General features: G+C 32.6%; 1 protein-coding gene across 1 annotated transcript; it reads left to right on the forward strand.

Moving 5' to 3' along the window:
* The first annotated feature begins 12,249 nt into the window (after positions 1-12,249).
* LOC147395553 (uncharacterized) lies at positions 12,250-13,282 on the forward strand. Its single transcript, XM_086449734.1, has 2 exons — positions 12,250-12,550; positions 12,761-13,282. Exons 1-2 carry the CDS (start codon positions 12,302-12,304, stop codon positions 13,151-13,153), a joined length of 642 nt encoding a protein of 213 aa, XP_086305860.1. The 5' UTR covers positions 12,250-12,301; the 3' UTR covers positions 13,154-13,282.
* Positions 13,283-13,706: the final 424 nt, after the last annotated feature.

Below are 13,706 nucleotides of genomic sequence, written 5' to 3' on the forward strand. Positions count from 1 at the left end.
GTAGGATGTTAAATCAAGGGTTCCAATGGTTCAGGTCGGGTCGGATCTAATATGTGTACCACTAAGTCCAACTCAAGATAGTAGATCTAAAAATTGGATCCAGAATTACCCCAAAAGTAGAATTAAGTTCTCGAGACTTTATCCCTACGGTTGTTCTCTCCGAAGTTAATAATTCGAAGATAAAGGAAAAGAGAGATGGAGGGATGCCCCTACTCTTTCCCCTAGGGACCTACTTTGTTCCAGAGAAAAAGCAATATGCCTTTAAGGCCTCCTAGCTCTTAATTAGAGCATTTTCATCGATATGTACATACGTCCATATCGATAAAATAGAAGCACAATAGACTATTATGAATAGCTTTAGATGAATCTATATACTTCTACATATTTGGATAAGAGTGCCAATCTTCTTTTATTGTGATGTATAACTACTTTTTTCTACCCGACCACACAAAGTCTTAAATATCTTTGGATGGTAATAGTTATTCTAAGTGGATAGGCATAAATTATTTTAAGAATTAAAACTTTTTAATTTAGTTGGAATTTATCGATTGAACTTTTTCAGGTAGTTCATAAGGATCAGACAAGGGTGATGGGTCTATTAAAGTTATGATTTCTAATATTTGAATGAAAATCTATTTAACAATTTTTTTATTACATTCTTTTAACCAATAATCACTTTATATAACTTAAGTGATTCCAATATTTAGTCATGATGATTAATTTATTATTTTATGATTCATTATTATTTGACCTTGGTTTGTTGATTTTGGTGTATAATTCATTATTAAAAAAAATTTGGTTATGCAGTATTATGTGACAAATGTATGCCAGTCAAATTAAAAGAAAAGTTGTATATGACAATGCTAAGACTAGAAATGGGTTACGAAGCCAAATGTGGAGCGGTCTAGAAACATTATATTAATATATTGAAAATGGTTAATGCTTGTAGGTCGTGAATTTGATATCTAGTATGAACATTAATTTCTCAGGAACCTCTTGCGAGGGTGCATCCTCACTTACCTGGTGAGTATGATGTGTGGGTGTTGCACGTGCCCGAGATTAGTCCTTAAACAAGACCATGGTCTATGAATTGGGCAAAGCCCAAATATGGGACTAGATCTACTATCTATAGGGATGCCCGATTATCAAAAATATATATTAATAGATTGAATGCAATAGAGATGATGGGATTGAATGGAAAGACTAGGAAATATAAGATTGAAAGCAAACACATTCAAAAAAAAAAAAAAATGCAGAAGGAGTTCAGGTAGGCACTAATCTAATACATGGTTGATCGGTAAATTTGGTGTGGGCACATTTAATAAATTAAGGTTGATTACAAACCTAATTAAAAAGGAATATGCAAGGTGAATGTGTTAAAAAAATCAGAAAAAGACTTCAAAGAATTTGAATTGACATGGCGTTAGTGGGAAAGTGAATACATGAACACATTTTCAATAATAGAAGTTAGGGCTCTAGATAGAATTGAATGGAGAAATAAGATTCATTCAGACGAACATGATTGATCTGATGATTGCATGTGTGCATTGGATCTTAATCTCTTATATGTAACATCTAACCTTATATTATAATTTTTATAATTTTCTTAATGCTGTATGCACACAATCATGTATATTAAGACACATGACCCACAACATGTATGTGTGCACTTGGCCCTCAACTCATGGTCATGGTTCACCCCACTATATATACATGCAAAAATATTAAAAGCATAAAAAATAATAGAATATCCTCTACTATGCGTGTGGACCAAGATCATGGACCCCACCTATTAAATCATTTCCTTTACAGAATACTAAAACCATATATTACGAAAAACTATATCCGTAAGAGTCGAGATTCCATACCGTGCGTGTCCCGTTCCTTTACATAAGAAGAGTATCTACATGGCATACTTTGGTTGGAAAATAAATACATTCAGTTGTGTGAACAGCTTAGTTAAGAGTCAGAGCTAACTTATACTCCAATTAAAGCATCTCATGCATGTAGACATCGTTCCTATTTTATGAAAGGGTCGTGATGAATGCACATGATATTGGTACACGGCTGACATGACAAAGACACAAAATCATAGATCGTTTTCATCGGGATACACAAGAAAAATATGTGTGGTTCTATGCCCTTGCCACGTCAACCATGTACCAAGACCACACCTATTCATCATTATTTTTTATAAAAATAAGATACCGTATTGGATACCGAGGCTATCCATAAACCCATGGTTCGGTTCGGTCTTCTGCATGGACCAAACGCATATCCTTTCTTTACTACCTTTCAAAGAAAATTCTTCTTTACTAGATTAAGTCCAAACCAAATAGATTGAAACGAAACTTAGAACCTTGAACTATATTGTGTCCAACCCAAATGGATATATAATGGATCAAATGCATAACGGATCTGATGATGAATCTTGTTCATCCCAAATGAGCCAAATCTGATACCTTGACTTGTCTATGTGATCCTCCTTTAGGCTTTTTGCAGTGTTATAAAACCCAAAGCAAGCAAATCATGTTTGCCAATTAAGTTTCCTATCCAAGACTTCCTTGGTAGAACTCCAATGGACTAAAATTTTTGTGATAAGGTATGCGTTATGATGATAATGAATATGATCAAAAGATATGGCACAATGATCCACAAATCAACTATAAAGTTATGGTTTGGATCTATTGGAATCCAAAAACTGTCTCAATCGGATGCCCATTGAGTCATGTCAATGATTTTAAGTTAACGTGCATACAATAATAACAAAGTCTTATCTTAAAGATTTGGGATTAGGTTAAACGAATCATATTCCTCCATTTCACTTTATTTAAAGTCAAATCTTTGTAATTGATAATTAATTCATATTTGCTCTCGTTTTCAATGAAACAGCTTTGATCAAGGCAGGCAAGTTGTTGAACTGGTTGGGGTAGTGTTACTAGGTCTGTTTAGTAATTGAGTTGGACCCAATTCATGTTTAGGGTCGAACTTGGGAGCTAGGTCAGTGGGCAACCAGGACCAGTTACTCATATTATGGTTTTATTTATCATATAAATAAAAAGGAGCGACACAACTCAAATACTTGTGAGCTGGGCCGAGTTGGACATAGATGATCTTTGTTTGGCCGAACCCAACCATTAGATGGACTATGCTTGAACTAGATTTTGAGGCTCGAATATAATCAGGTTATGGTCCATTGATCGACAATCTTAACCGCCTCTGTCTACATTATTTTAGAGATAGTGAAAGTATATATGAACTCACCTTCAATAATGAAAGAATAAGAATTATCTAACCGAGCCCAACTATGATTCGCATGAACTAATAAAACAATTAAACAAATTTACAATTTCAAATCAGCTATCCCGAGAACTCATACTTAAAATTCCATGGAATCGTGTCAACTTGGCCCAGTTTGAGGCTACCCATTATCTCAACGTATCCATTGAAATACATTTGTGGTTAAAGGGAAAGGGTCGCCATCCAGAACGGTGTATACATGTCACATGTTTATTGGAGAACAAACATATTGGACTGCATGTCATATTTCAAAACGGCTTGATCAGGAGTCCAATGTCTTAAAATCCTATCAACAAGCATAACGTGGACTCCATTCCTATAACATAGAAACGAGATACCGTTCTGGATCGTGACTCAAGAGAAAAATACATGAAATACAAATCATGCACGTATACGTACACATGCAAATGTTATTAAATCAACTTATTAATTAAAGCCCCCAAATAGTCAAACTTGATACCATCAACAACCTTGTTTTGTGGTGGACTTATTTTTGTTTTGATATCATCACCATCATAAATGAAAATAATGATTTATATAATTAAGGTCAATACAACGCGTTGCACTGGATAATATTATATTTGAAATTGTCTGGGTGGTGATAAATTTAAAAATTTTATTTAATTATTTCCAACTTCAATATTTGAATCTTGACTTTGACTCATTTAATGTAATGTTACTTCTCTCAAGCCGAAAATTAGTAGATGCGCGTTATTGCTTTAATGGCTGTATTACTCACGAAGTGACGAAAATCAAATGCTAGGGTTGAAATGACGATCATATCCTTAAATTATTTGGTTATGATCATTCTCCATTGTAACCAATATATCTATACTATTTATTGTCCAATATATCTATGGGGGGCGTTCAATGGCAAACTTTTTAGCAAATTTTTTGGCAAAACATTTTTCAAAACATGAATTAGAGGTTTTGAGGAGATCATCATCACCAAAAATCAGCCCATTCCAAAACCTCTAACTCCATCAAAAACAGTTTACAAAAAATGGACGGTCCACAAGTTTTCAGCTTGTAAACATGGGTTAGAAGTTTTGGAATGGGCTGATTTTTGGTGAGGATGATCTCCTCACCGTAGAGATCATCCTCACCAAAAATCAGCCCATTCCAAAGCCTCTAACTCATGTTTTGAAAAATGTTTTGCCAAAAAATTTGCCATTGAACGCTACCCTATATCTATAGTGTTTATTATCTGTGAATCTTAGAAAGATCCCACTTTTGACTTTTGACCATGAAAGGAATAACAGAAAATTTATGGTTTGACCTTGGACTTTTCAACATCAAACCATCTTACAACTGATTAGCCCAGATGGGAAGAAAAATAAAGATTTTCTAGAAATTAAAGCATGTTTCCCCGATATCGATTTTAGGAAGAGTCGTGTTAGAGTGACCTCAAGGTTGGACTTTATATGGCACATCTTGACATGAAAATGTATGAGAATCATAGATGATTTCTCATAAATTTTCACGTCAAAGCGTACGATGTGAGGTCCAATCTTGAAGTCACTTCAGCATTATTCTTTTAGAAAACATCGTCTCATCTCATCGATTAATTTGATAGAATCCTCAAACTTGCCTTTGACCTTTCATTTGCTTTGAGTTAAAATATAATAATTATTCATTAATCCCCTCTTGAGATCATGGACCTTGGGTTAAGCATTTTTGTTTAAATAGTCAAAGATTAGACTTTTTTGTATAAGGCGAAATTGGGAAACAAACCATTTCTTGTTCTACCAATTTTAAAATTGGAATTAAAATAGTTTGAAACAAGAATCATGCAAACATAATTGATTTCACGAGGCACTGTAAATTCAGGTTCTAACATCCAAATTTAATCATAATTAATTATCCTGATTATAAATGCAAGAATTAGTTTGATAGAATCTAAAACCTATTATATTTGCAAAATAGGTTTTAGTTGCTGATACTTTAATAGTCGAGTTAGATTCAACCTATTAACACCTACTTAACCGGCTAGATGGCACTGGTATTGTTTGTGGATGAGCTTGATTTGATGAGTAAGTGGGTCATGTACTCATGAGTAGTGGCAAGTCGAGGAGTCTTTATAAGCTCCTCACGAAGAGTAGATCAAGTGTTCGAAACCCACAAAGTAGTGAATTTCTTGGGGCCACCTTTTAGGATTCTGTTGACCCTCGACTCACCTAGTTGCATGGAGAATTTTCCGAGGGGCCAGTGCGTGTGATTGTTAGATTAGTCTTACCCAAAGGGTGGGTACCCACAATTAGAAAAAAATAAGAATAATAATCCGTACCGTACAAAGTCATAGAGAGTTAAGTGTGTGGACATTTAGCGTTGTATCTAACATCTCTTACAAGAAATCTTAGGGTTTATATGATTACACTTGGAAAAATGGGCTGGAAAATTATTTTGCCTAAAAAATGTGATTTTGAGATGTATGATTACGTGTTTTTCTTCAAGAATAATTTTCTTCTAAAAAGATTTTTCCTGGTTGTTGAAATAGTGTAAATATTTCAAGTGGTGTTAAAATTGTGATTTTCTATTGAGATGTTAAATCCATCAAATTAACGATCATGTTGGTGCATACATTGATATAAAGGAAAGTTGTTAAGAATCCAGTGGGGTGCATTAATTAGTGAGTTGAATCATAGGTTTCGATTGACAATTGGGCGAGTGACCAAAAGCAGTGCTAGATCATGTGCTAGAAGTCTTCGAACCATAAGTGAATTAAATACTTATGGTCCACTTAAATCTGAATTGACCCACTATACATAATTTGAAATTATCGAAATCTGAGTGACGTTAAGTTGGTAACTGTTTAATGGGTGAATCAGAATGCCCAATATCTTTCCTAAACCACAATTGAACTTTCAAACCTGAATCCTTGATTTGTACCTCTTCTACAGAGTCAACTCATCAACAAAAAAAAAAAAAAGTTTTAAAATCAAAATTAAATTTGATGACTATTCACATTCAGTTAACTCAATGAATTGTGGCGACTCCATGTCATGTGGTAGTCGGTTCCATCTTGAGAATCCAGTCATTACATCTCTCTTTAATGTCTTTTTATAAATAAAATAAAAAACATGTGCCACTCATCATAGACTTTTTTATCAATTAGATGTGGGAGGGTATTTCACCATGTTGGACTTGCAATTAAGTGTGGATAGACGACTTAGCAAAAAAAGTGTGGACGGACGAGGACAATAAGGACGTGACAACCCATTGGAGCCTTCGTGCAAGTTTATAGTAATGCCATATACCATGAACATTTCTCCATGATTTTTACAAAAAGAATTAAAAGAAGTTAATGTAAACCCTCCTCACCAAATTATAATAAATTGCAAAATACCACCAGCTCTATAAAATCACATAATATTTCCTTCAAATTATTTAAAATTAAATTTCCTCCCAAACATAAAAAATGGACACAATCTAATTTTACCCTATAACGATTAAAAAAAAAATTGGTCTTTTGTAAAAATTGGAAAATACAAATTTAAATGTTTATGATTATACATTTTCCTTGAAAAATCACTTCCATGCAATTTCCTCTGGGCATGAGAATGATTTTCTCCCTCCTAATCTTATTCTCTCGATATTATCTCCGTCCCAAAAAGTAAAAATAACAAGTCTCTTTTTGACATTTTCTTAAGTGCAATTGAAAAATATAATTCATTTTTCCAATAAATTCAAGGTTTGTTCTTTACAAAAGCCAACTCTAGCTCTAGAAATTGGTTTCTAGAAGAAGTAGAAGTCCAGAACCTAAAAGTCACATTTAGTAGAAACTTGTTTGTTACAAAAGCACATAAGTTAAAAATTGATATTCATTAAACAACTTTTTATTGTTGGATTCTGGTAAAATGATCAGAATACCTTAATAAATATATAATTACACTATATATATAATAAATTTATATTAAAAATTAAAAAATAATTATTTCAATTTAATAACTTTATAAATTTTATAATTGTATCAAAATTTTGGTAGCATCTACTCTTAAAAATGATATATATGATAAATAAAAAATACCTACATAATACACAATTCAACATCCACATAGAGAATGAAGGGTGTTTTGGTAATAAAGTAGTAATGATGAATTGTTTTATAGTAAAGATGAAGGGTATTTTGATAATTTTTTTTTATTTTTTTAAGGTTAAGTTTGATTGAAAATTTGATTAAAGATAAAGGGTATTTTGATCATTATAAGGTATTTTAGTATTTTTTTTTATTTTTTAAAGTTAAGTTTGGTTAAAATTTTGATTAAAGATGAAGGATATTTTAGTAATTGGTAAAGATGAAGGGTATTTTGGTAATTTCATTTTATTTTTAACATTAAGTTTGATTGAAAATTTGATTAAGGATGAAAAGTATTTTGGTAATTGGTAAAAATGAAAGGTATTTTTATAATTTTTTTTTTTTTTTAAGATTAAGTTTGGTTGAAAATTTGAATAAAGATGACGGGTATTTTGATAATTTATTTTTATTTTTTAAGATTAATTTTTATTGAAAATTTAATTAAAGATAAAGAGTATTTAAGTAAAGATGAAAAGTATTTTGCTAATTTTTTTATTTATTTTTTAAAGTTAAGTTTGGTTAAAAATTTGATTAAAGATGAAGAGTATTTTAGTAATCTCATTTCATTTTTCAAGGTTAAGTTTGATTGGAAATTTGATTAAAGATGAAGGGTATTGTGGTAATTACACTTGAATTGTTTAAGTTTTTGACTTCCTACAAATGCCATTTGAAAAAACCCCTCTTGGACGACTTCTTTTAGGAGCTACTTTTGGACTTCAATTGAAATCTAATAAAGTCAAAAAAGTCAAAACAAACATTATTTATCTGATTTTTTTGACTTAAAAGCAAAAAAAAAAAAACTACTTCCTGAAACTGAAAAGAATAGGGCCTAAATATCTGTAGATCTTGAGTTTTATACCCAATATGAGGATTAATTCCTCAGGGGCCACTCCTGAGACGCACCCTCACTTACTTGGTGTGTGTGATGTGTGGGCATTGTACGTTCCCTAAGACTAATCCTTAAATAAGATCATGATCTATGGATTGTGAAAAGCTCAAATATAGACTCGATCTGCTATCTACAGAGATACCGATTATTAAAAGAAAAATTGCTCCAATCATATAGACAATTGTTGATTTATTTAATGTTTTATAATCTTTGCTCAAAACCCCAATTGTACAAGAATTAAACAATACTTCTTAAGAAAATCTGGATTTTTTGGGGGATTTTGAAAAAAATTTAAAGATGGAGGTATCTCAAATACATACCGAAACCCATAGGAGCATGTAAAAGTTAACTTTTTATTTTTGGTTTTTCCTTATTGCAATTGCCTAAGTAAAACAAAAACAAAGGAAATCCAACATTTTTGGTTTGAGTTGTAGAAGTAATAGTGCCAACTACTTTCCCAAAACAGCCTTTTAACCATCATTTAACGAAAAAGTCATGCTCATGTGGTAAATGGCTGACACACATGGACAAATATATTGATTGACTTATCCCATCATGACTCACAAGTAACAATAAGATTGAATAAATGAAGAGGCTCCATCGGGACCTTGGCATTTGCTGGCTTTCATAAAAACCTAAATTAATACTATCTTCCTACAACTAGCTAATTATTTAATGGATATATTTATTAAATCACCAGTCCCTCATTTACTTCTCATTTAACTTATTTAAGAGCCCTAGTTGGTGTTATTAAGACAAAACTTAATGAGACAAAAGTCAAAACCCATTTTAGAATTTTTTTATTTTATATATAAAATACAAATAACCCTACTTTCTAAATTCAAAATATTGTTATTTTTCCTATTAGGAGAATGATTTAATGAACCCATCCTAAAAAGATGACACATGGCAAAGTATTAAGGTTGATTAACATGTGATTCCTTGGTGACTAATTTAGGTTATCTACACTTCAAAGTGTTGGAACATAATTGAATGGAGGGACAAGATTCGTTTAACCATTCTAAAATCTTCGACAAGTCTTAGACAATGACGACGATGATAGCTCTATACACCAAAAATTATCATTGTAGGTGATTTCTACCCCTTAGATTTTGACATTCTTCATCATGGGCTTGGTAAAAAATACTTATATTCATCATCAGTAGTATTATATTTTTGTGTGAGTGGCAAAAGGAGATAATATCTATCTTTTATTATTTTGAAGTGTAAAAGCAAAAGATCTATATTATTGATCTACATGGACTAATGATGTGAAAATTGAGCATTCTTATTGGTTACTTGCATTGTACAATGCTTTCTTATCAGCTCTAGTTTTTTCTTGGATGTAAAATTGATTTGAAGGAAATTTAGAATGTGAAATTTATTTTTTGGAAAAATTGGATATAAATTAGAGTTTTTTTCCCCCACTAGCAGTATGATCTCTTTAAGACCCTCTCATGATAATTTGGCTATAATGAAAATAATGATTATGCATAGAAAAGAGAATTATGTGAAGTATGTGGAGGATATTTTTGTAAGGCACCAGGGGATGACACATGATATCTAGGGATCTAAGTAAGTTTTGAAAATTTGAGCCAATTTGTCTAAGTCCGAGTATTTGGGTAAGTTTGGTTGACCCGATCACAACATCGACTCAAGATAGAAAAAGTTTTTTTTGCACCAACAAAGAACTTATTCATCATATCAATTAACGTCGAATAGGCCCAATAACCGTCTGAAAAATCTAAGCTAAAAGTTTCCTAGTGGGTTGAGGGTTGTTAGATGAGTTTCAACCCCAAATGGGTATCTCCCCAATGGTCACTCGAATGGGTCTTACCTCAAATTTGAACTTCCAATGGGTTTGGCACCATTTTCGCTTCTCTAATCCATCTTTCAAGGGGATATCTCTTTTTAGACATTAATCTATATAAAGGGTATCGGCTCAGACCAAAAAACATTTAAAAAAAAATTAACTCTTTTTTATCTAATTATTATATATCAATTCTAATAGTTGAAGATGTCTTGTGTATCATAGAACTTGTGTATAAGGTTATCTTTAAGCACATTACAGTGGATTCTATTGTATCTTCAAGACATATTCATTAAAATTTTAAAATAATTCTAATTATATATTTTTTATTTAATTCTACTCTCCAAAATTTTCTCCTTTCCATCAACTTTTCAATGGTGGATTACAAACTAGTACAAAGGAAATAGAACACCGATGTAGTTAAAATCATTCATCATGACAAGATCTATTTTATTTGTCCACCAAAAAATTCAGTGGGCCCCTAATAAAGTCCCCATAGCATTTTCTGGGCAAGCCATTGAGTTTTAATGGTGAGGAAAGTACGTAATCAAACCCCATTCCTACCTAGTAAGTGAAACATAATAAGTAAGGTTAGATAGGTAGGGTCTCACGCAGTTGGACAATGGGCATCCGACGAACAACTGAGATTTGAAGATATTCCATGTAGATTCTCCTAAGCAAAATGATAGCTAGAAAAGTCAAACAAAAGTTGTCCACTCCAGACTGAAGACACAAGCTTCCTAGGGATCTGTACTGGTTCTCCGGAGCCAGGATATATTTTATTTTTGACAGAGTGTCAAACATTTGTTTTTTGAGACTTTTAGGTTTGTATTTCCTTAAAGTCAATTATATCGCCAATTTATCGAACAATGAGAAATAGAGTTTAAAATTAATTTCCTAAAAGAGCCGCCATTATTTGCCAAGTAGATCACAACAACTCCGTACAGATAACATATCTGTTTTTTTTTTTTTTCCCTTATTGATATTTATATTTACGATTTTGTTAACGTGTCTCCTAAGGGCACACGTTAAAGTGCAATAAATACATTTTTAAGAAATAAATTTTTTTCTCAAAAATACCCTTAAAGAAGTTTTTTTTTTATTACTTTTAACTCCACTAAATTCTAGAAAATCTCAGATTCACCTCACAAAACATTTTAGAAGGGTCATGATGAATGCATGGTTGGTAAGGGCACGGAACCCTCGTATTTTTTTCTTCGGTGCACACAAGAAGAAAAATATGTAGTTCTGTGCTCTTGCCACATCAACCGCGTACTAAAAATCGCAGCATTCATCATTATTCTTTAGGATAAGATCATTTTCTGATCAAATTAATCACATGGGCCCACCTAAAAAAATATCTATAGATGGCATTTTCTTAAGTTGCTAGACACAATTTTTGATGTGGCAGTATAGCATCAGAAAAGAATTTTGAAAAATGAATCTCATAAATGTCATTCAGACCCACCAGCTCATGCAAAGCAAATTTTGAAAAGCAACCAAGTGTCTACCTTATAAATATGTTCAAATGGAAAAACCAGAGAGAGTTATAGAGAGATTAATTTTGCTTTTCTTTCCTTCCTTGCTCTTGTTCTATTTCATCTAAACCAAACTTTTGTTTTAATTTTACTGGGTTTGATCTCTCTCTCTCTCTCATCAATCTATGTGAGCAATCAATGAAGACGAGTACCAGTTGGAATTACAATATTTACTGCAATTTTGGACTCCTGCAAACGTCTTGGATTTTTTCCCACCATTAATACATTTCTCTGGCCTAGATTTAATCTCATCGTCTACCAATCCTTCAATTCCATTCAATCACCCCTCTCTCTCTCTCTCTCTCCATAAATAAATTAAGTTTTAAAGAAAAACACATCTCTTCCTTCAATTCCTTATATAATGGCCTTTGAAGTTCAACAAAAACAACAAACCCATGTTGTTTGTGGTGGTGGTACTAGGAATCACTCACATCAATCTATGTGAGCAATCAATAGACGAGTACCAGTTGGAAATTACAATATTTACTGCAATTTTGGACTCCTGCAAACGTCTTGGATTTTTTCCCACCATTAATACATTTCTCTGGCCTAGATTTAATCTCATCGTCTACCAACCTTCAATTCCATTCAATCACCCCCTCTCTTCTCTCTCTCTCTCCATAAATAAAAATCCATAAATAAATTAAGTTTTAAAGAAAAACACATCTCTTCCTTCAATTCCTTATATAATGGCCTTTGAAGTTCAACAAAAACAACAAACCCATGTTGTTTGTGGTGGTGGTACTAGGAATCACTCACCTATAAGCGGTGGTGGTGGTGGTGGTGGTTTTGCTGCTTTTGATTCAAACTCAAACCATCTTCATCGACCCATACCGATCACCCTTGATCTCTTCCACTCCGAGCTTTCATCGTCCCGAGTAGAATTAGACGAGCCGAGCCCTCTCCCCTTAGGTTGGCAAAAGTTTCTCAATCTCAAGGTAACATACCTTATCCTCCTCAAAAATACTTTCTAATTTGTAATTCCTTCATATCTTCATAGTTACTTTAATTAATTGTATTCAACTCTAGATTTTGCTAATACTGTTATATTGCTATAACATAATTTGGCTTTTATTAAGGCCCCGTTTGACCATATAAAAAAAGTATTTTACATATCCTGAATTGGTTCTTGTTTACCTTTTTCTTAGACAGGAGAGATCTATTATTCGAAGGATAAGCAATTGGTGTGCGACACAACGATGAGTCGTAACGGAAAGGGTCCAAAGCTAGACTTGAAGCTCAACCTCTCACCACCAAGGGTGAACCCACTAGTTGAGTCACCCAAACAATCAGCAACGTCGTCTCCAACATCGCCTCCGAGCTCATGTGTATCATCTGAGCTCAACAACAATAACAACAACGACATAATTCGATACTCAAACAGCCCCGAAGCGACATCGATGATGTTAGTAGGGTGTCCTCGTTGCCTCATGTATGTGATGTTGTCGGAGGACGAACCCAAATGCCCAAAATGCAAAAGCACTGTTTTGCTTGATTTCCTCCATGATAACAACAACACTAAGAAGACAAGGAAGAATTAGCTTTAACTTAAGCTTCAAATACTACAAGTGCTTCTACTTCTAATGTTTCTATTAGGTCCTTTTGTTATAGTCTTCTTTTTTATTTTATTTTTTCCTTTTTTTATTTCTCTTATTTTTTCCTATTACCATGGATTTCGGCATTATCTAAATAGTTTGTGTTTAATCTTTTTCTATTCTTCTATATATATATATATATATATATATCAAAATGGGCATTGCCTAAGTCATGTATGTATATAATTCAAGTTAAAAAATTTAATATTAAAGGGCATTCTAGAGAAAGATCCAGGTTGCATTAACGAAGTTATTGATTTATCAAGGCTTTACAGTGCTCAAGGGCATTTTTGTCAATATACATGCATATGACGTGGATCGAGTTCGTCATTTGGGACATGGATTGCCAAGTTAGCCCAAATGACACTTCAGCCCTCTAGAATTCTAGAATTCATGGTTTGTAAATTAGGTTTAAAAAATTCATTAAAAAAAATATATCTTTGTCAAATCAAAGGTTTTGATAATAAACAGGACCTTGCAGTTCTAAATTTAAAATTTG

The sequence above is a fragment of the Akebia trifoliata genome, chromosome 8, assembly GCF_017979445.1.
Source record: "Akebia trifoliata isolate Shusen 1 chromosome 8, ASM1797944v1, whole genome shotgun sequence".
NCBI lineage: Eukaryota > Viridiplantae > Streptophyta > Magnoliopsida > Ranunculales > Lardizabalaceae > Akebia > Akebia trifoliata.